Genomic DNA, 24,867 nt, shown 5'->3' on the forward strand with positions numbered 1-24,867 from the left:
CTCCTGGCATCTCTCCTCGCGCTGTCATGTTTCTTTTTGGCACTTTGGGGGCGGGTATGCTTAGACGGCCCCTTCTTTCTGATTGGTCAGGCGAAAAACGCTGAAAAATGCTCAGAGCCAATCAGAAGTATAGCAGGGCGGGTCATCGTCAATATGTATCAAGATTTACGGAGGAAGAAGTGGATAAAAACATGTCGTGCGCTGATGAAGGTTATTTCATACAACATAAACACAATACAGGACAATACAAAATGTGACCCAAATAAATAATAAGACAACAAACACCATAATCACATCTTTCAGCCAGAACTGGTCCACCAGCAATAACATCCAACCATAACATTATTTTATATTTTCACTTCTTCTTGAACATTTGTTTTCTAATTTATGGAATTTCTTTTGATTCAGCCATAAAATTAATGAAATAATCTTTGAATTTTGTTTTTAAAATGTAAAAAATAGCTTTTAATAATGTATTCTGAAACAGTTTAAAATAATCAGAGAACTGACTAACACTGACCCTACACAACTATGTTGCACAATTAAGTCTTTTTTTTTTTTTTAAAGCAAAAGAGGTCATTTCAACAGGTACAGCATCCTATGTCATATCTACATGTAATAAGATTTGTAACAAGGCAAACCGTTTGTAAATTGGTGGAAAATCGAGCAAGTTATGGTAATTTAATTAGTACATGTACCATTGACATCAATGTAATGATTGAGGCTAGATGTCAGAGGTAAGATGGCTACAACGTTGCTACGCTGGAGAATGATTGGTCATATGAAAAATGCTCACAGCCAATCAGAAAGGAGGGGCCGTCTAAGCATACCCGCCCCCAAAGTGCCAAAAAGAAACAGACAGCGCGAGGAGAGATGCCAGGAGTACACAGAGAGCGCGCAGAAAGGCGTCGCGCGCACGCAGAAAGGCACCGCGCGCGCGCAAAATGGTTTCGCGCGCGCGCACGAAGTGGAGAATCAGCGCGCGATAACAGTTAGCTCTGTCACGCCATTTACTTCCGGGGTAATTTCCTCTTACGTCATTTCCTCTTACGTCATTGACAGCGATCAATAGAATCCAAATCTCCTGAAAATGGCGGTGTCACTGAATGACATTTGTCTTTATCTTTCCCAGGGGACTTATGTCAAACACCAGCAGGCTTCGAAAAATTCCAGGCGGAGTGTTAGGGCCGCTGCTGGGAACTTCTGTCAAAACGAATCAAAAATCGTTTAATTCTCCGTCAAATGTGCAGTCAGGAATATCCTCAAGTTAATTTGTCCGATTAATAGACGTTTTGTTAACGCTATATTACAAAAAATAAAAAAAACATTAAAAAAAACAAGTATCCTTCCAGCGACGGGCAGTCAAAGCCGAAGTGTTATCGATCGCTGTCAATGACGTAAGAGGAAATGACGTAAGTAAGAGGAAATGACGTAAGAGGAAATGACCCCGGAAGTAAATGGCGTGACAGAGCTAACTGTTTTAATGACATTCAGACTTTACTTCAATCAATAACAGAGCAGCATCTCCTCATCCGTGGCTCACTAGTCCAATAACAACGCCGGAAATGTGTCCCGTGAAAAACCGTCCGACTGGAACTCTCTAATAACGAAAGTTCCTTGGGTGAATAATGTAAACTCACTACACCGGTATGTTTTAGCGCTTTCATGGTGACTTTACTGATAGATATAAGTAACAACTAGAGATGTCCGATAATGGCTTTTTTGCCGATATCCGATACTGTCCAACTCTTAATTACCAGTACCGATATCAACCGATACCGATATATACAGTTGTGGATTTAACACATTATTATGCCTAATTTTGATGTGATGCGCCGCTGGATACATTAAACAATGTAACAAGGTTTTCCAAAATAAATCAACTCAAGTTATGGAAAACAATGCCAACATGGCACTGCCATATTTATTATTGAAGTCACAAAGTGCTTTTTTTTTTTTAACATGCCTCAAAACAGCAGCTTGGAATTTGGGACATGCTCTCCCTGAGAGAGCATGAGGAGGTTGAGGTGGGCGGGGTAGCGGGGGGGTGTATATTGTAGCGTCCCGGAAGAGTTAGTGCTGCAAGGGGTTCTGGGTATTTGTTCTGTTGTGTTTATGTTGTGTTACGGTGCGGATGTTCTCCCGAAATGTGTTTGTCATTCTTGTTTGGTGTGGATTCACAGTGTGGTGCATGTTTGTAACAGTGTTAAAGTTGTTTATACGGCCACTCTCAGTGTGATCTGTATGGCTGTTGACCAAGTATGAATTGCATTCGCTTGTGTGTGTGAAAAGCTGTAGATATTATGTGATTGGGACGGCACGCAAAAGCAGTGCCTTCAAGATTTATTGGCGCTCTGTAGTTCTTCCTACGTCCGTGTACATAGCGCCATTTTAAAAAGTCATACATTTTACTCTTTGAAACCGATACCGATAATTTTGAAACCAATACCGATAATTTCCGATATTACATTTTAAAGCATTTATCGGCCGATAGTATCGTCAGTCCGATATTATCCGACATCCCTAGTAAGAACTTTACAATACTTTATATTAGAAATGGCAACAGCGGAGGATGAATGTCCCATAACAAGAAGATAGAGAAAAAGAAGAAGTTTATCGACTACGGTGTCGGTAGAGACTACAAACGCACATTTTCAGGACTTATGCAGATCCCAAAAACACATCAGCAGGTACCAGAAGGTAAGAAAAGTTGCTTTTGCATAATATTGCGAAACAAAACGCCAGATAATATGTCCTACCTTATACAAACACTATAATAATACTCCTATGTTGAAGCACAGTACGATCCATCAAGCGGTGTGGCTTCATAGTTTACCAAAGTCCTACTAAAACATTTTGATAGATTTTTGAGCGCCGTGTGTAATGTTCTATATTTCCAATGTAACATATAAAATTTTGGTGTTGTTTACTTGAGTCTAGAGATGTCCAATAATATCGGACTGCCGATATTATCGGCCGATAAATGCTTTAAAATGTAATATCGGAAATGATCGGTATCGGTTTCAAAATTATCGGTATCGGTTTCAAAAAGTAAAATGTATGACTTTTTACACGGACGTAGGGAGAAGTACAGAGCGCTAATAAAACTTAAAGACACTGCCTTTGCGTGCCGGGCCAGTCACATAATATCTACGGCTTTTCACACACACACAAGTGAATGCAAGGCATACTTGGTCAACAGCCATACAGGTCACACTGAGGGTGGCCGTATAAACAACTTTAACACTGTTACAGATATGCGCCACACTGTGAACGCACACCAAACAAGAATGACAAACACATTTCGGGAGAACATCCGCACCGTAACACAACAAACACAACAGAACAAATACCCAGAACCCCTTGCAGCACTAACTCTTCCGGGACGCTACAATATACACCCCCCCGCCATTCCCTACCCCCAACTCAACCCAGCCCCCCCCAACCCCGCCCACCTCAACCTCCTCATGCTCTCTCAGGGAGAGCATGTCCCAAATTCCAAGCTGCTGTTTTGAGGCATGTTAAAAAAAATAATGCACTTTGTGACTTCAATAATAAATATGGCAGTGCCATGTTGGCATTTTTTTCCATGGCTTGAGTTGATTTATTTTGGAAAACCTTGTTACATTGTTTAATGCATCCAGCGGGGCATCACAACAAAATTAGGCATAATAATGAGTTAATTCCACGACTGTATATATCGGTATCGGTTGATATCGGAATCGGTAATTAAGAGTTGGACAATATCGGAATATCGGCAAAAAAGCCATTATCGGACATCTCTACAGTTGAGTCATAGTGCAGCCTACACGTATCTCTTATGTGTGACTGCCATCTACTGGTCACACTTATCATTTCACCATGTACCAAATAAAATAGCTTCGAGGTCGGTAAGCACAACCAAAATTATTCCGTACGTTAGGCGCACCGGGTTACAAGGCGCACTGTCGACTTTTGAGAAAATGAATGTATTTTAAGTGCGCCTTATAGTCCAAAAAATACGGTATTTTGAACTCTCCATGGTCTTCACTAGCTCTCTCGTTCTTCAACTTCACACGGATATGCTACCATTGCTTTCCGTGTTTGACACAATTTTCTATTCGCATAGTCATAATTTGCATCTACTACTATTACCCACATTATATAACCTATTGCACACTAATGTTTGTGTGTGTGCGTCTTAAGCGACGAGACGAAGAAGAAGAAGACAGTCGTGGACAACATGTTCCCATTTAAACTGTCCCCGCTTTGAACGCACATCACGCTATCCAGACGCTTATAACTCCCATCTTATTATAGCCGGAGGCTGCCACCCCGACGGGGAAGAAATAAGCCCCCCGGCGATGTGGCTGCCCAGCCTATTTTTAAAAGGCGATGTAATTTAGCCATAAAGCCAGTCGCCAGTGAGGAGCAGAGAAGCGGAGCAGCAGGCTGGCCGCCAGACCGAGCACGTGCAGTGAAGACAGGCTTGCTAATGACACTGCTGGCTGACTGACTGCAACACATTTGTATCACACTGTGTGATATCTCTCTTCTCATGCTAACCTTCAAAACAGATGGATCATATATCGCATGCAACAATGTTAATAGATGGCATATACCGCATACAACAACGTAATAGTAGATGTCATACATCACATACAAAGTAATAAATGTCATATATCACATACAACAAAGTAATAGTAGATGTCATATATCACATACAACTTATAACGCATACAACAACGTAATAGTACCAGTAGATGTCATATATCACATGCAACAACGTAATAGATGTCATATATCACATACAACAACATAATAGATGTCATATATCATATACAAAAATGTAATAGATGTTATATATCACATGCAACAATGTAATAGATGTCATATATCACATACAACAACATAATAGATGTCATATATCATATACAAAAATGTAATATATGTCATATATCACATACAACAATGTAATAGTTATCATATATCACATACAACAACGTAATAGTACCAGTAGATGTCATATATCACATACAACAACGTAATGGATATCATATATCACATACAACAACGTAATAGTACCAGTAGATGTCATATATCACATACAACAACGTAATAGATGTCATACATCATATACAAAAATGTAATATATGTCATATATCAAATACAACAATGTAATAGATATCATGTATCACATACAACAACATAATAGTACCAGTAGATGTCATATATCACATACAACAACGTAATAGATGCCATATATCACATACAACAACATAATAGATGTCATATATCTATACAACAATGTAATAGATGTCATATACCACATACAACAACGTAATAGTAGATGTCATATATCACATACAAAGTAATAAATGTCATATATCACATACAACAACGTAATAGTAGATGTCATATATCACATACAACTTATATCGCATACAACAACGTAATAGTACCAGTAGATGTCATATATCACATACAACAACATAATAGATGTCATATATCATATACAAAAATGTAATAGATGTTATATATCACATGCAACAATGTAATAGATGTCATATATCACATACAACAACATAATAGATGTCATATATCATATACAAAAATGTAATATATGTCATATATCACATACAACAATGTAATAGTTATCATATATCACATACAACAACGTAATAGTACCAGTAGATGTCATATATCACATACAACAACGTAATGGATATCATATATCACATACAACAACGTAATAGTACCAGTAGATGTCATATATCACATACAACAACGTAATAGATGTCATATATCATATACAAAAATTTAATATATGTCATATATCAAATACAACAATGTAATAGATATCATGTATCACATACAACAACATAATAGTACCAGTAGATGTCATATATCACATACAACAACGTAATAGATGCCATATATCACATACAACAACATAATAGATGTCATATATCTATACAACAATGTAATAGATGTCATATATCACATACAACAACGTAATAGTACATGTCATATATCACATACAAAGTAATAAATGTCATATATCACATACAACAACGTAATAGTAGATGTCATATATCACATACAACTTATATCGCATACAACGTAATAGTACCAGTAGATGTCATATATCACATACAACAACGTAATAGATGTCATACATCACATACAACAACATAATAGATGTCATATATCATATACAAACATGTAATAGAGGTCATATATCACATACAACAACGTAATAGATGTCATATATCACATACAACAACATAATAGATGTCATATATCATATACAAAAATGTAATATATGTCATATATCATATACAACAATGTAATAGATATCATATATCACATACAACAACATAATAGTACCAGTAGATGTCATATATCACATACAACAACGTAATAGATGCCATATATCACATACAACAACATAATAGATGTCATATATCTATACAACAATGTAATAGATGTCATATATCACATACAACAACGTAATAGTAGATGTCATATATCACATACAAAGTAATAAATGTCATATATCACATACAACAACGTAATAGTAGATGTCATATATCACATACAACTTATATCGCATACAACAACGTAATAGTACCAGTAGATGTCATATATCACATACAACAACGTAATAGATGTCATACATCACATACAACAACATAATAGATGTCATATATCATATACAAACATGTAATAGAGGTCATATATCACATACAACAACGTAATAGATGTCATATATCACATACAACAACATAATAGATGTCATATATCATATACAAAAATGTAATATATGTCATATATCATATACAACAATGTAATAGATATCATATATCACATACAACAACATAATAGTACCAGTAGATGTCATATATCACATACAACAACGTAATAGATGCCATATATCACATACAACAACATAATAGATGTCATATATCTATACAACAATGTAATAGATGTCATATATCACATACAACAACATAATAGTAGATGTCATATATCACATACAAAGTAATAAATGTCATATATCACATACAACAACGTAATAGTAGATGTCATATATCACATACAACTTATATCGCATACAACAACGTAATAGTACCAGTAGATGTCATATATCACATACAACAACGTAATAGATGTCATACATCACATACAACAACATAATAGATGTCATATATCATATACAAACATGTAATAGATGTTATATATCACATGCAACAATGTAATAGATGTCATACATCACATACAACAACATAATAGATGTCATATATCATATACAAACATGTAATAGAGGTCATATATCACATACAACAATGTAATAGATGTCATATATCTCATACAACAACGTAATAGTACCAGTAGATGTCATGTATCACATACAACAACGTAATAGATGTCATATATCATATACAAAAATGTAATAGAGGTTATATATCACATACAACAATGTAATAGATGTCATATATCACATACAACAACATAATAGATGTCATATATCATATACAAAAATGTAATATATGTCATATATCATATACAACAATGTAATAGATATCATATATCACATACAACAACATAATAGTACCAGTAGATGTCATATATCACATACAACAACGTAATAGATGCCATATATCACATACAACAACATAATAGATGTCATATATCTATACAACAATGTAATAGATGTCATATATCACATACAACAACGTAATAGTAGATGTCATATATCACATACAAAGTAATACATGTCATATATCACATACAACAACGTAATAGTAGATGTCATACATCACATACAACTTATATCGCATACAACAACGTAATAGTACCAGTATATGTCATATATCACATACAACAACGTAATAGATGTCATACATCACATACAACAACATAATAGATGTCATATATCATATACAAAAATGTAATAGAGGTCAAATAAACGGCGTGGCGCAGTGGAAGAGTGGCAGTGCGCAACTCGAGGGTCCCTGGTTCAATCCCCACCTAGTACCAACCTCGTCATGTCCGTTGTGTCCTGAGCAAGACACTTCACCCTTGCTCCTGATGGGTGCTGGTTAGCGCCTTGCATGGCAGCTCCCTCCATCAGTGTGTGAATGTGTGTGTGAATGGGTAAATGTGGAAGTAGTGTCAAAGCGCTTTGAGTACCTTGAAGGTAGAAAAGCGCTATACAAGTACAACCCATTTATCATTTAAATATCACATACAACAATGTAATAGATGTCATATATCTCATACAACAACGTAATAGTACCAGTAGATGTCATGTATCACATACAACAACGTAATAGATGTCATATATCATATACAAAAATGTAATAGAGGTTATTTATCAAATACAACAATGTAATAGATGTCATATATCACATACAACAACGCAACAGATGTCATATATCGCATAAAACAACGTAATAGATGTCATATATCATATACAAAAATGTAATAGAGGTCATATATCATACACAAAAATGTAATAGAGGTCATATATCACAAACAACAACGTAATATATGTCATATCACATACAACAACGTAATAGATGTCATATATCATATACAAAAATGTAATATATGTCATATATCTCATACAACAACGTAATAGTACCAGTAGATGTCATATATCACATACAACAACGTAATAGATGTCATATATCATATACAAAAATGTAATAGAGGTCATATATCACATACAACAACGTAATATATGTCATATATCACATACAACAACGTAATAGATGTCATATATCATATACAAAAATGTAATAGAGGTCATATATCACATACAACAACGTAATATATGTCATATATCACATACAACAACGTAATAGATGTCATATATCATATACAAAAATGTAATAGAGGTCATATATCATACACAAAAATGTAATAGAGGTCATATATCACATACAACAACGTAATATATGTCATATCACATACAACAACGTAATAGATGTCATATATCATATACAAAAATGTAATATATGTCATATATCTCATTCAACAACGTAATAGTACCAGTAGATGTCATATATCACATACAACAACGTAATAGATGTCATATCATATACAAAAATGTAATAGAGGTCATATATCACATACAACAACGTAATATAGGTCATATATCACATACAACAACGTAATAGATGTCATATATCATATACAAAAATTCAATAGATGTCATATAACACATACAACAATGTAATATGTCATATATCACATACAACAACATAATAGAAGTTATACATCACATACAACAACGTAATAGATGTCATATAACACATACAACAATGTAATAGATGTCATATATCACATACAACAGCGCAACAGATGTCATATCGCATAAAACAACGTAATAGATGTCATATATCACATACAACGTAATAGTACCAGTCGATGTCATATATCACATACACCAACGTAATAGATGTCATATCACATACAACAACGTAATAGATGCCATATATCACATACAACAACGTAATATATGTCATATATCATATACAACAATGTAATAGGTGAAATGTGTTTGTCATTCTTGTTTGGTGTGGGTTCACAGTGTGGCGCATATTTGTAACAGTGTTAAAGTTGCTTATACGGCCACCTTCACTGTGACCTGTATGGCTGTTGACCAAGTATGCCTTGCGTTATCATTAAACCAGTTAAAAGATCATACAACGTGTCAGCATTTCTTGACATCTTCGAGTAAAGACCATAGTTAAACCCGTCCAACGCTACATTATTAAGTGACTGGGCCGGTACGCTGTTTATATGGAGGAAAAGCGGACGCCTGGACAACATGCTGCTTATAAGGGGTGAAGGTTTCAGGTGAGAGAGGACGTTAAAGGCAGTGCCTTTAAGGCACGCCCCCAACATTGTTGTCCGGCTGGAAATCGGGAGAAATTCAGGTGAATGGTTGCCCCGGGAGATTTTTGGGAGGGGTACTGAAATTCAGGAGTCTCCCGGGAAAATCGGGAGGGTTGGCAGGCATGGCAAGCACGTCTTGGAAGGATGAAGGGGAGGGGTTTAGAAGCCCATGGAGGGTAAGCGAGAGAGCAAGGAACACAACAAATTTTGTCATTTTAACGTGAAATAAAATATATATCGATATTACGATATTTTCTTAATTCATATCTTGTTTAAAAATATATCGATATATCGCCCAGCCCTAATATTTAGCAAAGCCTGTATTTTCCCACCTAAATACCATCATGTGGTGGATGTGTATACAAGGCAGACTCATCAAAAGTGAGCATTATTATTTTTGTTAAGGCTGTATTCATTAGATATGCAAATATGTTCATGGGTGTGTCATGTTCATGATAAAGTGTGGTAAATGTGAGCGTGCAAGCTCTGCCGTTTCTCATGGGTCTCCGGTCGGCCGCTCTAAGAAAATGTGGCGTGTAACAAAAAGGCCGATGGGCTAACACGCCACCCGCCGAGCATAATTCAATGCTATTCCTGAGTGAGGAATGTCCAAATAAAACAATGCGGCCGCGGTGAATAAACTGTACACAGGGCGCAGGATAAGTTGTGACACGCTGGCGGGCCGAGGGGAGGAATTCCACAGGGCTTCAAAGCGGGACAGGAACAAATATACACAATGCTGTGGAAACACACCAGTGACCTGACTTGTACTTCCATGCACAAACTATTTTTTATTGTCGTTTTTGATCAGGTGCTTTGTTCTGGAAAAACACACAGTGAGCTTTAACATATAGGAAGATTAAAAGAATGTCTGCACAACTTTATTTGTCAGTAGAGGTGTATCGATCCGATATTGATACGGGATATCGGTATAAGCCAGGGGTCGGCAAACCTAAATGTTGAAAGAGCCATGTTGGACCAAAAATACAAAAAACTAATTTGATTAAATTAAATCAAAAGCCTTGTATAAGCCTTATAATGAAAGCATCACATGATGCAAGTGTCTATATTAGGACTAATAGACTAAAAAACTCCTTTGTCCCACACACCATTAGACTGTACAACTCCTCTCTGGGGTGTGGGGGGTACTAGGATGACAGGGGATGCAAAACAAAAACAGTGCAATACTTTTTCATAACATGGTCACTACTGCCTAGTTTCTCTTGTTATATTGTTATTTTATTGTTATATTTTTATTCTCATTGTTGCTTTTTATTTGTATTCTTATTGTAATATTTTTCTATTTTGTTTCCATTTATACCCCCATTATTTACTTTTTACTTCTTAAATTCGATCTCAATTCTGTACACTGCTGCTGGAATTTTAATTTTCCTGAGGGAACTCTCCAGAAGGAATCAATAAAGTACTATCTATCTATCTATTAGCTATAGTTCACAATACGAAGGTCCTGAGTTCAATCCTGGGCTCGGGAACTTTCTGTATGGAGTTTGCATGTTCAAGTTGAAAAACTTATTCGGGTGTTACCATTTAGTAGTCAATTGTACGGAATATGTACTGTACTGTGCAATCTACTAATAATAGTTTCAATCAATCAATCAAAAAAACTCCCCGTGACTGCGTGGGTTCCCTCCGGTTACTCTGGCTTCCTCCCACTTCCAAAAACATGCACCCGGGGATAGGTTGATTGGCGACACTAAATTGGCCCTAGTGTGTGAATTAGGGATGTCCCGATCCAGGTTTTTGCACTTCCGATCCGATACCGATATTGTTTTTGCATTTCCGATCCGATACCGATACTGACCGATACTGACCGATATTGGCCTATCCGAGCATGTATTAAAGTTTAAAGTTATTTAGCCTACTTAGTTGTCAGAATCATGTTGAAAAGGGTTTTAGTACTCTTGATAACAACTAGCCAGCTGAATTAGGGGAGTTTGAATAATACACAATGGTTGGTAACAAGAAACTGACCTGTTTATTCAAGGATAAACCCAAAATAGACAAAATTATACATGACAAACAGAAATGGCATCATTGAACTAGGGCTGGGCGATATGGCCTTTTTTTAATATTGCGATATTTTAAGGCCATATTGCGATACACAATATATATCTCGATATTTTGCCTTAGTCTTGAATGAACCCTTGATGCATATAATCACAGCAGTATGATGATTCTATGTGTTTTGATTGATTGATTGAGACTTTTATTAGTAGGTTGCACAGTGAAGTACATATTCCGTACAATTGACCACTAAATGGTAACACCCCAATAAGTTTTTCAACTTGTTTAAGTCGAGGTCCACTTAAATTGATTCATGATACAGATATATACTATCAGATATATACTATAAATTTATTTATTTATTTATATATACTATCATCATAATAGTCATCACACAAGATAATCACATAAAATTATTTACATTATTTATAATCCAGGGTGTGGAGGGGGGCGCCGGATGTAAGTGTCAAAAAGACAGCCAAAAGAGTTTGATATGAGAATAAATCTAAAGTTAAAATATAGGGTAGAAATGCACCCATTTGCAGGAAATGTAGTCTTGATTTTCAAAATTTTCTTTCAAGGCTTGCATGTCTACATTAAAACATTCTTCCTCATACTGCATTAATATATGCTCCTTTTAAACTTTCATGCAGAGAAGGAAATCACAACTAAAAAAATCACAAATTTTTTCATACGGTGTTGATCTGGAAATTTTTGCCTCGGCATTTTGATGGTGTGGACGTGTGGCACCGAATGGAGATAAGCGTCTCGACAGACGTTACAATATTTGAACAATGATGATGAAAACTGTTTTCTCTGTCGTGTCCGTGTGTCGAAAATTGTTATGCGCTTATTTTTTTATTTGATTTTGTGCGTGGCATATAATTGCTATGCGCAGAGGGAACGTTGGTCACACGGCTGCGCTAGCATCACAGCTAATGTTAGCCATACTGCTACGTCTCTGCTGGGAGAGGATGTATACGTATGTGACGTATGACGTGACAGTATGTGACATGTGTAAGAAGGTGCGCTTGCTGTCTGTGAGAAGGAGAGACAAGAAAGAGTGAGAAGAGCCTGTCGTGTAATGCCAGCAGCTAAAAGCAACTGCGTGAGAATCCACAGACCTGTGGATGTGTTGAAGGTGTGCTGGAAAATGCGGAACGGAAATTAGGGAGCAGCAGAAAAGTGGAATGTATTATTTAAATCGGTGCGTTGGAAAACACGGACCGGGGTTTTTTTTTAAACTGGATCTGGATCGGCATTTTCCCATGCCTTGCCGATACGTATTTTTTGGCAAATATCGGCGGCCGATCCGATCCAAATATCGGATCGGGACATCCCTAGTGTGAATGTTGTCTGTCTATCTGTGTTGGCCCTGCGATGAGGTGGCGACTTGTTCAGGGTGTACCCCGCCTTCCGCCTGAATGCAGCCGAGATAGGCTCCAGCAACCCCCGCGACCCCGAACGGGACAAGCGGTAGAAAATGGATGGATGGATGTATTACCTGGAAGTAGAGGCCCGCGGTTGGTCGGGCCATCAGGTTGTTGAAGTGCTCATGGAAGTCCCTGCTGAGGATGTCCTGGGACAGCGTCTCATAGGGGTCAAACGCTTGCTCCTACAAAAGCACAAACACAGATTAGCGTTGAACAACAAAAAGATCCCCGGGAGCACTGATGTTTCTTACAGAGGTGAGTACAGGAGAACAGTACCAAGCATGATGGTGGTAGTGTCATAGTCTGGGGCCAATGATGAACTCCAACATGTACTATGACACTGAGGAGCACGCACTTGTGTCACCTGCTATTTACACAATAATGGCTGTGTGCCAACTCATTTTATGTGGGAAAATACATGAATACTGCCTTAAGCTGTGCACCAACTACTCTAAAGCATACCCATACTTGTTATATTATTGTCTTTTGCCAAGATATGCTCACTGAAATTTGAGGGATGTACTCAGTTTAGTCAGATACTGTACCTGATTAACAGACTAGAGAGCGACCGATTATCCGTGCCGATATTTGACATTCTGACGTATACAAAATAACTTTTTTTTTTTACAAATACAACAGAACTACATCAGCAGATACCATACAGCAGGGGTGTGTAAGTCATTTTAGCTCAGATCAAAATCTGTGCACACGTGGGCCGGACTATTGAAATCATGGCATTTAAACTAAAAAATAAAGACAACTTCAGATTGTTTTCTTGGTCTTACTTTGGCCAAAAATAGAACAAACCCATTCTGAAAATATTCCAATAAAAATTAGGGATGTCCGATAATGACTTTTTGCCGATATCCCGATATTGTCCAACTCTTTAATTACCGATACCAACCGATACCGATATCAATCGATATATACAGTCGTGGAATTAGCACATTATTATGCCTAATTTGGACAACCAGGTATAGTGAAGATAAGGTACTTTTGAAAAAAATTTATAAAATAAAATAAGACAAATAAATTAAAAACATTTTCTTGAAAAAAAAGAAAGTAAAACAATATAAAAACAGTTACATAGAAACTAGTAATGAATGAAAATGAGTAAAATTAAGTGTTAAAGGTTAGTACTATTAGTGGACCAGCAGCACGCACAATCATGTGTGCTTACGGACTGTATCCCTTGCAGACTGTATTGATATATATTGATATATAATGTAGGAACCACAATATTAATAACAAAAAGAAACAACCCTTTTGTGTGAATGAGTGTAAATGGGGGAGGGAGGTTTTTTGGTTTGGTGCACTAATTGTAAGTGTATCTTGTGTTTTTTATGTTGATTTAATAAAAAAATAAAAAAATTTAAAAATTTTAAAAAACGATAGAGATTAAAAAAAAAACATGATACCGATAATTTCCGATATTACATTTTAACGCATTTATCGGCCGATAATATCGGACACCTCTAATAAAAATATACAAAAAAAAATACCGGCAGCAGTAAAGTTTAGATCCATGAAGGAAAGAAGAAAGTGAATGAATGTTTATAACTGAATACATTTACATATGCATAAAAAAAAATTTTCTTTTGTATTATTCTTTTAATGAATTAAGTAACGTTTATGACAACATTTTTCCAAAACACAATATAGAATGTGAGATATAACAGGATAATGCATACATTTATCATTTGTTTTCAAAACGGTTACAAAAAAGTGGGTTACCCCATTTTGAAAATTCCTAGCGCTGACACTGATGGAGTATTGGTGCGTGCAAAAGAGCAGCAGGCGGCTGTGGCCTGCGGGCCGGTTCTAATACTAATCAAATATCATCCTGGGGACCATAGATCATTAATTTGCGGGCCTAGACTTTGACATATAGGCCATACAGTATATACACATATGATAGCAGTATTTAGTATATACAAACAATATTAGTGACCTAGATAGTGATAACCACTGCTCAAGCACCAGCCTTTTTGCCCTGCTTGGGAAAAGCTGTCCTCAGCCATCTACTTTTTAGGTGAGAGGCATGATTTATGATCGACAATAAACTTACAGGGAGAAAGGGAATCAAGGAAGCAGCAGACCACTCACTCAATGATGTAAACATAGGGATACACAGAAGTGATCAGGTCGCCGCTATAAATAGTTGGTCTGCGTTAGTGCTTATAATAACAATATCACCAATACTTGGTTAATATTCAAGTCATGAAATGTAAATTAAGTATTGTTGGCGCTTTGTGAATGTTTTCATTATCTGATTTTATGGGCGGAACAGTGGAGCTCCCATTGGCTCCGCTTTAAGTGGACTTTTATTTGTGTTTATTTCATTTTTAGAATGCATTAAAAAAAATCCATCCGTCGTCATGTCTTTCATAATGATTGTGAACGATAGGCAAAATTCCCCAAAAAGTGCAGTTCCCCTTGAAGTTTTTTTTTTTTGCATATGACATCTGCTTATACTGTAGTGTTTATATTGTTACTCTGCACTTTTATTTAAACAGGTCCTAACTTGGATGTCAGTTAGATAATGTACAAATCTACCTCTGCCTATGTGTTCAATATAAAAAGTGCAACTTTGTTTGTCAATACATAATTTAGCCATTTTATTTATTGCTTTCTTGTGTATATTTGAGGCCACCTCAGCCCCTCCCGAACATACTTTATTGCTTTTGGTTGTGATTTGTATTTAAGTGCAACATTTTGCCAACAGACAAAGTATATTTTACTATTTTTTTTATTTTATTTTTTTTAACTTGAAGACATAAAAGTTTAGATTTCAATTACAATTTTAAAATAAAGGAGAACAACATGCATTTGAAAGGATATACATGCATTATTATTATGTATTATCATGACAACAATGTTTTTTTGTCTCAAAAAAATAATGGCAATAATATTGTTTATCTGCAATAAACTGCAGGTCAATATATCGTCAAGGAAAATGTCCGACGTTTCCTAAAAAATTATCTAAAAAAAACAAAAACAGCTTAAAGCCTTGTCCGGCGGTTGACTGACGTATACTATTTATGCGTCGCTAACTTTTACTGCAAATGAATATCAGCTCCAAATATCAGTTATCGGTACTATTCCGTATCGGACCTGAAAAAAACTTATCGGTGGATCTCTCTAACAGACACAATAAGATCACGTGAAAAGAATTATTGACGCTCCGCACCTCGGCGAGGTCTTCGAAGCAGCTGCCCACTAGCGGGTGCGGGCTGCCGTCGGCCGTCATCTCCACGGCGTCCTCGATCAAGCCGAGCAGCTTCACCGTCAGCTCGTGAATGTCCAGAATGTTGCTGAAGATCACCTCCACATCCTGCGTAGCAACACAACATTCATATAATTGCTGCAGAACGGTGTGGTCATTTTCTGGTTTATCTCATTTAGCTAAATGCAGGAGGCAAAAATATTACAAACGGCGATACGGTGCAGTGCAAACCAATACCACAATAATAAAGTTGACAGTGTCGATCACAAGTGAGCATTTTGTGATTAATCACATGAGTTAACTTGTTATTTTTGACATCCCTAATATATAGTAGTAGTATAGTATACTAGTATAGGACAGTAGAACTTTGATTTATGAACCCCTCTTTTTGCAAACTTTTCAATTTACGAATTATTAGATGGAGCTGAGTTTGCCTGTGTGTGCGAACACATCATTTATTCATTCAGTGTCCCACTGGCAGCCATGAATTGATTAACGTGGACCCCGACTTAAAAAAGTTGAAAAACTTATTGGGGTGTTACCATTGAGTGGTCAATTGTATGGAATATGTACTGTACTGTGCAATCTACTAATAAAAGTTTCAATCAATCAATCAAGCCATTTTCTGCTTGCTTGTATCGAAGACATTGAGGAAGCAGGCCTCGAACCACGGCAAGTTCTTAATTGTGACGAGAACGGACTTTTCTGTAAAAAGAATATACCAAAGCAGACTTCTATCACAGGAGAGGAGAAGATACCGCCTCCATTCTCCTCTGTCTGCTTCTTTCTTTCCTCTAGTCTAGAGATGTCCAATAATGGCTTTTTGCCGATATCCGATATTCCGATATTGTCCAACTCATAATTACCGATTCCGATATCAACCGATACCGATATATACAGTTGTGGAATTAACACATTATTATGCCTAATTTTGTTGTGATGCCCCGCTGGATGCATTAAACAATGTAACAAGGTTTTCCAAAATAAATCAACTCAAGTTATGGAAAGAAATGCCAACATGGCACTGCCATATTTATTATTGAAGTCACAAAGTGTATTATTTTTTTTAACATGCCTCAAAACAGCAGCTTGGAATTTGGGACATGCTCTCCGTGAGGAGGTTGAGGTGGGGGGGTGTATATTGTAGCGTCCCGGAAGAGTTAGTGCTGCATGGAGTTCTGGGTATTTGTTTTGTTGTGTTTATGTTGTGTTACGGTGCGGATGTTCTCCCGAAATGTGTTTGTCATTCTTGTTTGGTGTGGGTTCACAGTGTGGCACATATTTGTAACAGTGTTAAAGTTGTTTATACGGCCATCCTCAGTATGACCTGTATGGCTGTTGATCAAGTATGCCTTGCATTCACTTGTGTGTGTGAAAAGCCGTAGATATTATGTGACTGGGCCGGCACGCAAAGGGAGTTACTTTAAGGTTTATTGGCGCTCTGTACTTCTCACTACGTCCGTGTTCACAGCGGCGTTTTAAAAAGTCATACATTTTACTTTTTGAAACCGATACCGATCATTTTGAAACCGATACCGATAATTCCCGATATTAGACTTTAAAGCATTTATCGGCCGATAATATCGGGCTGCCGATAATATCGGACATCCCTACTCTAGTCAGCTGTTTATTTGCGAATGTTAATGTATAGTGGATTTTACTTTTTTAAAATATTTATTACTGTAGCAATATGTTTGTTAAAATTAAAGGGGAACATTATCACCAGACCTATGTAAGCGATTTTTTTAACCGATTTCCGAACTCTAAATGGGTGAATTTTGGCGAATTAAACGCCTTTCTATTATTCGCTCTCGGAGCGATGACGTCACAACGTAACGTCACATCGGGAAGCAATCCGCCATTTTCTCACTTTCGTCGGTGTGTTGTCGGAGAGTGTAACAACACGAACAGGGACGGATTCAAGTTGCACCAGTGGTCCAAAGATGCGAAAGTGGCAAGAAATCGGACGAAATTTGTTCAAAATACGAGGGTGTGGGGAAAGCCGACGAAATGGTCAGTCGTTTGTTCCGCACACTTTACCGACAAAAGCTATGCTACGACAGAGATGGCAAGAATGTGTGGATATCCTGCAACACTCAAAGCAGATGCATTTCCAACGATAAAGTCAAAGAAATCTGCCGTCAGACCCCCATTGAATCTGCCGGAGTGTGTGAGCAATTCAGGGACAAAGGACCTCGGTAGCACGGCAAGCAATGGCGGCAGTTTGTTCCCGCAGACGAGCGAGCTAAACCCCCTGGATGTCTTGGCTCACACTGTCCCTTATGCCACCGAAGATGATCAAGAGAAGAATATCGACCCTAGCTTCCCTGGCCTGCTGACATCAACTCCAAAACTGGACAGATCAGCTTTCAGGAAAAGAGAGCGGATGAGGGTATGTCTACAGAATATATTAATTGATGAAAACTTTATTCATTACTCGCGGTTTTACGAAAATTATTATACATAAACTGTGTTTACCAATAATTTAGCTTAAAAACATTTATTTTTTTCAATCATTCGATTACATTCGGGTAGTCTTGTGTAATGCAGTATTTTGTGTCTATTTAGGTATGGTTAACTTGAGTGCTGAAATCGTGGAAAAATATATGTTCTTAGCGCGCCTGAAATGGGCTGTCTGCACTCTCAAAGTGCATGTTGTTGCCAAATGTATTTCATATGCTGTAAACCTAGTTCATAGTTGTTAGTAATTATCTTATCAGACAGTGTTAAGCCGCTGAAATCCGAGTCACAGGAAAATGGACAGGTGTATATAACGATGGTTAAAATCAGGCACTTTGAAGCTTTTTTTAGGGATATTGCGTGATGGGTAAAATTTTGAAAAAAACTTCGAAAAATAAAATAAGCCACTGGGAACTGATTTTTAATGGTTTTAACCCTTCTGAAATTGTGATAATGTTCCCCTTTAAGGAATTGTGTGATTTCTGATTGTTTGTGGGGGCACCAAAGGGACTTCTGTGTGCCCGCGCGTGTAAGCAGAGCAGAGCATACAGGACAGTTCAGCTTGTCGTCGTTTTGGCTTGTTAAAAAGAGGTAGTTGATTTGACACCTCCTTGTGATTCCCACTGCTGCTGCTCACTGCTCCCCTCACCTCCCAGGGGGTGATCAAGGGTGATGGGTCAAATGCAGAGAATAATTTTGCCACACCTAGTGTGTGTGTGACAATCATTGGTACTTTAACTTTTATGTTTGTTTGAATCCATTATTCATAATTACATTGTTTCTTATGGGGAAATTTGCTTCACTATATGAACTTTTGGGTTTATGAACCCTGTTCAAGAACCAATTAAATTCAAAAATAGACTGTCAAGATAATCATCAGCAGAGTGATTAGGATCATCAGCCGACATGATTGGTGTTATATGGGCCTGCAAATGCTGTTACCCATCTCGAGATAATAACACGCTTCACATTCCATTCCAAGTACTGCCACAAATTACCCAAATAAGCCCAAATATGCAAAGCCGCAGCCTGAGAGCCCAACTTTCCATGTTCTCTTCCCAACAGTGAAAGACGGCTGCGGGGTCTTGTTTGGGTTCTTTTGCTTAGCAGTCAGCAGATTACACGTGTAATCCTTCAGTGCGCTTACACGGGATTTAGTATAAATGTCTTTGTAATTGCGCTCAGCTGAAAAGTTGACTGTTAGTTAAGCCCTATTTAAAGGAGCGGCTAAGCCTCTAAGCTGTTTCATGTTCGCAATAGCGCTGGCGTTTTCTTACCTGAGGTGTGAACATTTTGGAGTTGGACAGGAAGTGGTGGCGGAACACCTTGATGATGAGGTCGAGCTCGCGCAGGTACTGGCGTTCCTCGGCGATCTCCAGCCTCACCAGGTCGTCGTACGTCAGCTCGCCCGAGGACGAGGGCTCGTCGGCGCACTGCGACATCAGGCCGATGTCCTCCTCCTGGTCGAACATGTCCATCAGCACCTGGGATGCCCACGTAGCAACAGAGGATGTCAAAGCTTTAGAACGGTTGGACTCGTCGACAGTGTTAGGTTAGTTACTGAAAACCAGTAACTAGTTCATACTTGCCAACCTTGAGACCTCCGATTTCAGGAGGTGGGGGGTGGGGCGGGGCGTGGTTGGGGGCGTGGTTAAGAGGGGAGGAGTATATTGACAGCTAGAATTCACCAAGTCAAGTATTTCATATATATATATATATATATATATATATAAAATCTACATCCTGAAAATATGCAAACAAAACTGTGTTTAGATAAATAATTGATACTTTAAACTTGCATAAATAAATATTAAGGAATATAACATAACTTGGCTTCTGAGAGTTTCAAAATGTAATGAATAAAATGCTAAAGTTGTTGATAAACAAGCAATTATTTTAATAACTAAATATGGTCATTTTAAATGAATTATTATGATAATTTAAAATCAATTATTACAAATATGTTTTTTTAAAAGTATAATTCTATGGCTGGATGTAATAAGGAGTCACGAAAAAATACAAATAAAAATACAATTAATTTTGATGTTTTAACAAAATATAGTAAAAATGTATTTAGTTTTTTTTTTTTAAATTAATAAATATATTTATTTTTAGGTAAAATAAACATAATACTACAATTTATCTCTAGTCTGGATGATTTAGTTCTTGTCACCCTGTTGTCCTCCCATCATGAAAAAAGGCTGTCCTCATTCAGGTCCGCATGGAGCTGGAGGGGGCGTGGCTTCCAGCTCCGGCTGAAAATCGGGAGATTTTCGGGAGAATATTTGTCCCGGGAGGTTTTCGGGAGAGGCGCTGAATTTCGGGAGTCTCCCGGAAAATTTGGGAGGGTTGGCAAGTATGAACTAGTTACAGTTACTAGTTACTTTTTTTCAAAAGTAACTCGGTTACTAACTCAGTTACTTACACCAAAAAGTAATGCGTTACTGTGAAAAGTAACTATTTAGTTACTTTTTTTTTTTTTTTTTTTTTAAAGCTTCCATTAATGCCCTTTTAGCCTTCATTTCAGTACTGTTATTGCACTGGAGAATAATTCAATCTGTTGATCAACTTGACATGCATTTGCATCACTGAACTCTGCTAAGCAATGTGGTCTACATACAACACACAAAGATATGTTTCAAAGGGCCAATTTGTTTCAGGCCGGCACAAATTGACAAAACTATTTTAAATAGCTGCAACATAACATACATAAGTAACAAACAGCATAATAACAACATAGCTGTAAACCTGGCTTCACCTAAGGAAGGCACACGTGACATACACAAAGCCTAAACAGGCAGATTTGAATTGTTGTTTTGGGCAGTAGACGGGATCTTTGATCCAAGACACAACTTACATTTAACTAAAATGTTCTTTTCTTTGTGCTCGACAAAAAAAAGAAGTGAGAATATCTCCATGTTAAGACACTCGAGTCGACTGCAGCTCCGTTGTTAGTAAACACAGACACCCCCCACAACCCCCACACCCAGACACACACAGAGCGCGCCTCCGGCTTGTGACACAAGAGATTCAGAAGGACGACACTGCAGCTCTCCAATAAAACACACTCCGATCTTGTTTATAGCCGATACTACATACAAAATAACGTAAAATAACGCAGTAACGCATCATATAGTAACGGTAACTGAGTTACTGAATATAAAAAATAACGCGTTAGATTACTAGTTACCGCCGAAACTAACGGCGTTACAGTAACGCATTACTTTGTAACGCGTTAGACCAAACACTGCTCGTCGACAAAGTAAAGCCCTGTTTTAGCGTGGAGTAGGATCGATACCAAAATTCCCAGTATCACCCAGCAGTGTTGGCGTTAATGCACTTTTTGTGTCTTTTTACGCATTGAAATCAGAAAGGATGCGCATTTCCGGAAGTCTGCGCATCCCTGGGACGCAGTTTTTTTTGTTTGTTTTTCCTTCTCCGGGTCAAAACTTCAGTTTGCTTGTTTATTTTTTATTTTTTATCAATTATCACTTTCCGCCGGTGTTTTGTTTTGTTTATTGTGACGGTGCGCTCTTATCACGCCGTCACGTTCCTCTCTCTCTGGCCAGGAGAGCGAGGACGCACCTGCGCGCTGACAGCGGGAGCAAGCGCGCTGTCACAAAGACAATGTCAGTGTCGTGACTTGGAGAAGATAACCGGGGCATGTGCCTTTTGAAGTGTTAATGTGCGAGGAGTGTTCAAAAGGACTCTCTTGGAGTAGTGGCTGACAAGTTAGCAAGTGTCGCTCGCATCGCTGACGGTGACGTCATCACCGTTATTGCTTTACTGTAGCGGAGATGCTGACTGTGCGTTATGATAACCGCGCATGCGTTGCCAGGCTCTGCTTTTTATCAATAGACTTATCACATTACATTTTTTATTATCTATAGCAGGGGTGTCAAAAGTGTGGCCCGCAGCTAATGTTTTAAAGGCCCACGGCACATTCTAAAAATACTATTCAAATAAACAAAAACATAACAAAAGTGAAATAAAAAAAGCTTACAGGTGAAATGTAATTTAGAAAAAGTTGCAATGTTGACTAATAAAACAAAGCTGGTTTTTCTTCTTTAAAACTGTCATTGCTCAAAACATAATATTGAATCAAAATCAATGTTTTCATGAATTATTGACCTATCCAAGGTTCCCATTACTTCACATCAAATATTCCACTAAGAAAAATATATTTGGTGGAAGATTTTGCAAATTTGGTAAATAAATAACCCAAAAATGTATATTTTGTTGTTTTCTTATTGTAGAGAAAATGAACCGAACCGTGACCTCTAAACCGAGGTACGTACCGAACCAAAATTTTTGTGTACCGTTACACACCTAGTAATTTATAAAAAAAAAATAGGCAGGTTTGTTTATGAATATATTTTATAGGTGTGCAAATTTCTACACGCTGTTAAAGTTTGACCACGAAACAGATGACAATATTACCATTATTTTCACAAGGGCGCTGACCAGCAGGAATCGAGTTTTCTTAGGGCTGGGTGATAAAATTATATCAATATATTATACCGCCAAAGACATGTAACAAATATCAATTAAAAAAATGCGTTTTATAAAAAGTTCAGTATCTTCTTTTTATTCTTTGTTGAAAGAAACCAAGGTTGGTTGCATGCAGCTGACTCCTCTCACCCTGGACACAAACTATTCTCCCCTCTCCCCTCAGGCAGGAGACTACAGTCCATCCAGACCCACACCTCCCGCCACCTGAACAGTTTTTTCCCCCTAGGCCATCGGGCACATGAACAATAACAAGATATGATAGCTCAGTTACAGCTCATGTTATTCTATTCTGTGTTATATGTGTTTTATGTTGCACGATTGCGCCAAGTAAAATTCCTAGTTTGTGAACCCGTGCTCACTAAGGTGGGCACTATGTTTGACCCATCAACGTAATGTGTATTATTTTTATCCACGAGAGCATTTTTGTTGTAAATTGTGAGGTGTGTTAAAATCATGGTTGTTTTTACAAATGACGACAGATGTGAACAAGAGCATGTATTGTCTTTGTGTGATGATGTAAATGAAGTGTGGTTGGTGGGGGGTTTGGTGGTAGCGGGGGGTGTATATTGCAGCCCGGAAGAGTTAGGGCTGCATGGGATTCTGGGTATTTGTTTTGTTGTGTTTATTTTGTGTTACGGTGCGGATGTGCTCCCGAAATGTGTTTGTCATTCTTGTTTGGTGTGTATTCACAGTGTGGCGCATATTTCTAACAGTGTTAAAGTTGTTTATACGGGCACCGTCAGTGTAACCTGTATCGCTGTTGGCCAACTATGCATTGCATTTACGTATGTGTGTGTGCGTGCTGAAGTCGCACATATTTTTGTGATCGGGCCGGCACGTTGTTGGAATGGATGAAAAGCAGACAGGACGACAGCTTGTGGAGGACGATAAACGCAGTGCTTTTAAAGCACGCTCCCAAGAATGTGGTCCGGGTGGACTACGAGGTATAATGACTGATGAACAACTTTGTTCGATAATGAAGGTTGCCTCAGCTCAAAGCCTGAGCCCCGACATTAATGAACTAGCATCCAAGAAAAGATGCCAGGTATCTGGCTTGGGCACATCAGATTAGATCAGTGTGTTGCAAACTGAGCAGTTTAAAGTCCTGAAAGGTTGGTTTATTCATTGTTATTTTATTTTCTAATTTATTAGCCTGTGGAAAAAGTTAATGTTGATATTTACCTCAGAAGGCAAATAGAAAAGAGGCATTCAATTTTTATTTAAATTGTATTTGATATGCCATTGATATTTTTGAATTATTATTATTATTATTTGAAACTCGATTTTGCATGTCACTATAAAGTTATATAAGCCTTGCTTGTT

General features: G+C 37.5%; 1 protein-coding gene across 2 annotated transcripts in view; it reads right to left on the reverse strand.

Annotated features, from left to right (window-relative positions):
- The window catches only part of sos2 (son of sevenless homolog 2 (Drosophila)), a 109,352-nt gene that overhangs the window by 33,865 nt on the left and 50,620 nt on the right, over positions 1-24,867 (reverse strand). For both annotated transcript variants that reach the window (XM_061969050.1, XM_061969051.1), the window contains exons 5-7: positions 20,310-20,516; positions 16,537-16,680; positions 13,418-13,528 (exon numbers count right to left, since the gene is read on the reverse strand). In XM_061969050.1, the coding sequence (XP_061825034.1) occupies positions 13,418-13,528; positions 16,537-16,680; positions 20,310-20,516 (462 nt within the window). The remainder of the gene's footprint in view (positions 1-13,417; positions 13,529-16,536; positions 16,681-20,309; positions 20,517-24,867) is intronic.

This window comes from Nerophis lumbriciformis, linkage group LG08 (assembly GCF_033978685.3).
Source record: "Nerophis lumbriciformis linkage group LG08, RoL_Nlum_v2.1, whole genome shotgun sequence".
Taxonomy (NCBI): domain Eukaryota; kingdom Metazoa; phylum Chordata; class Actinopteri; order Syngnathiformes; family Syngnathidae; genus Nerophis; species Nerophis lumbriciformis.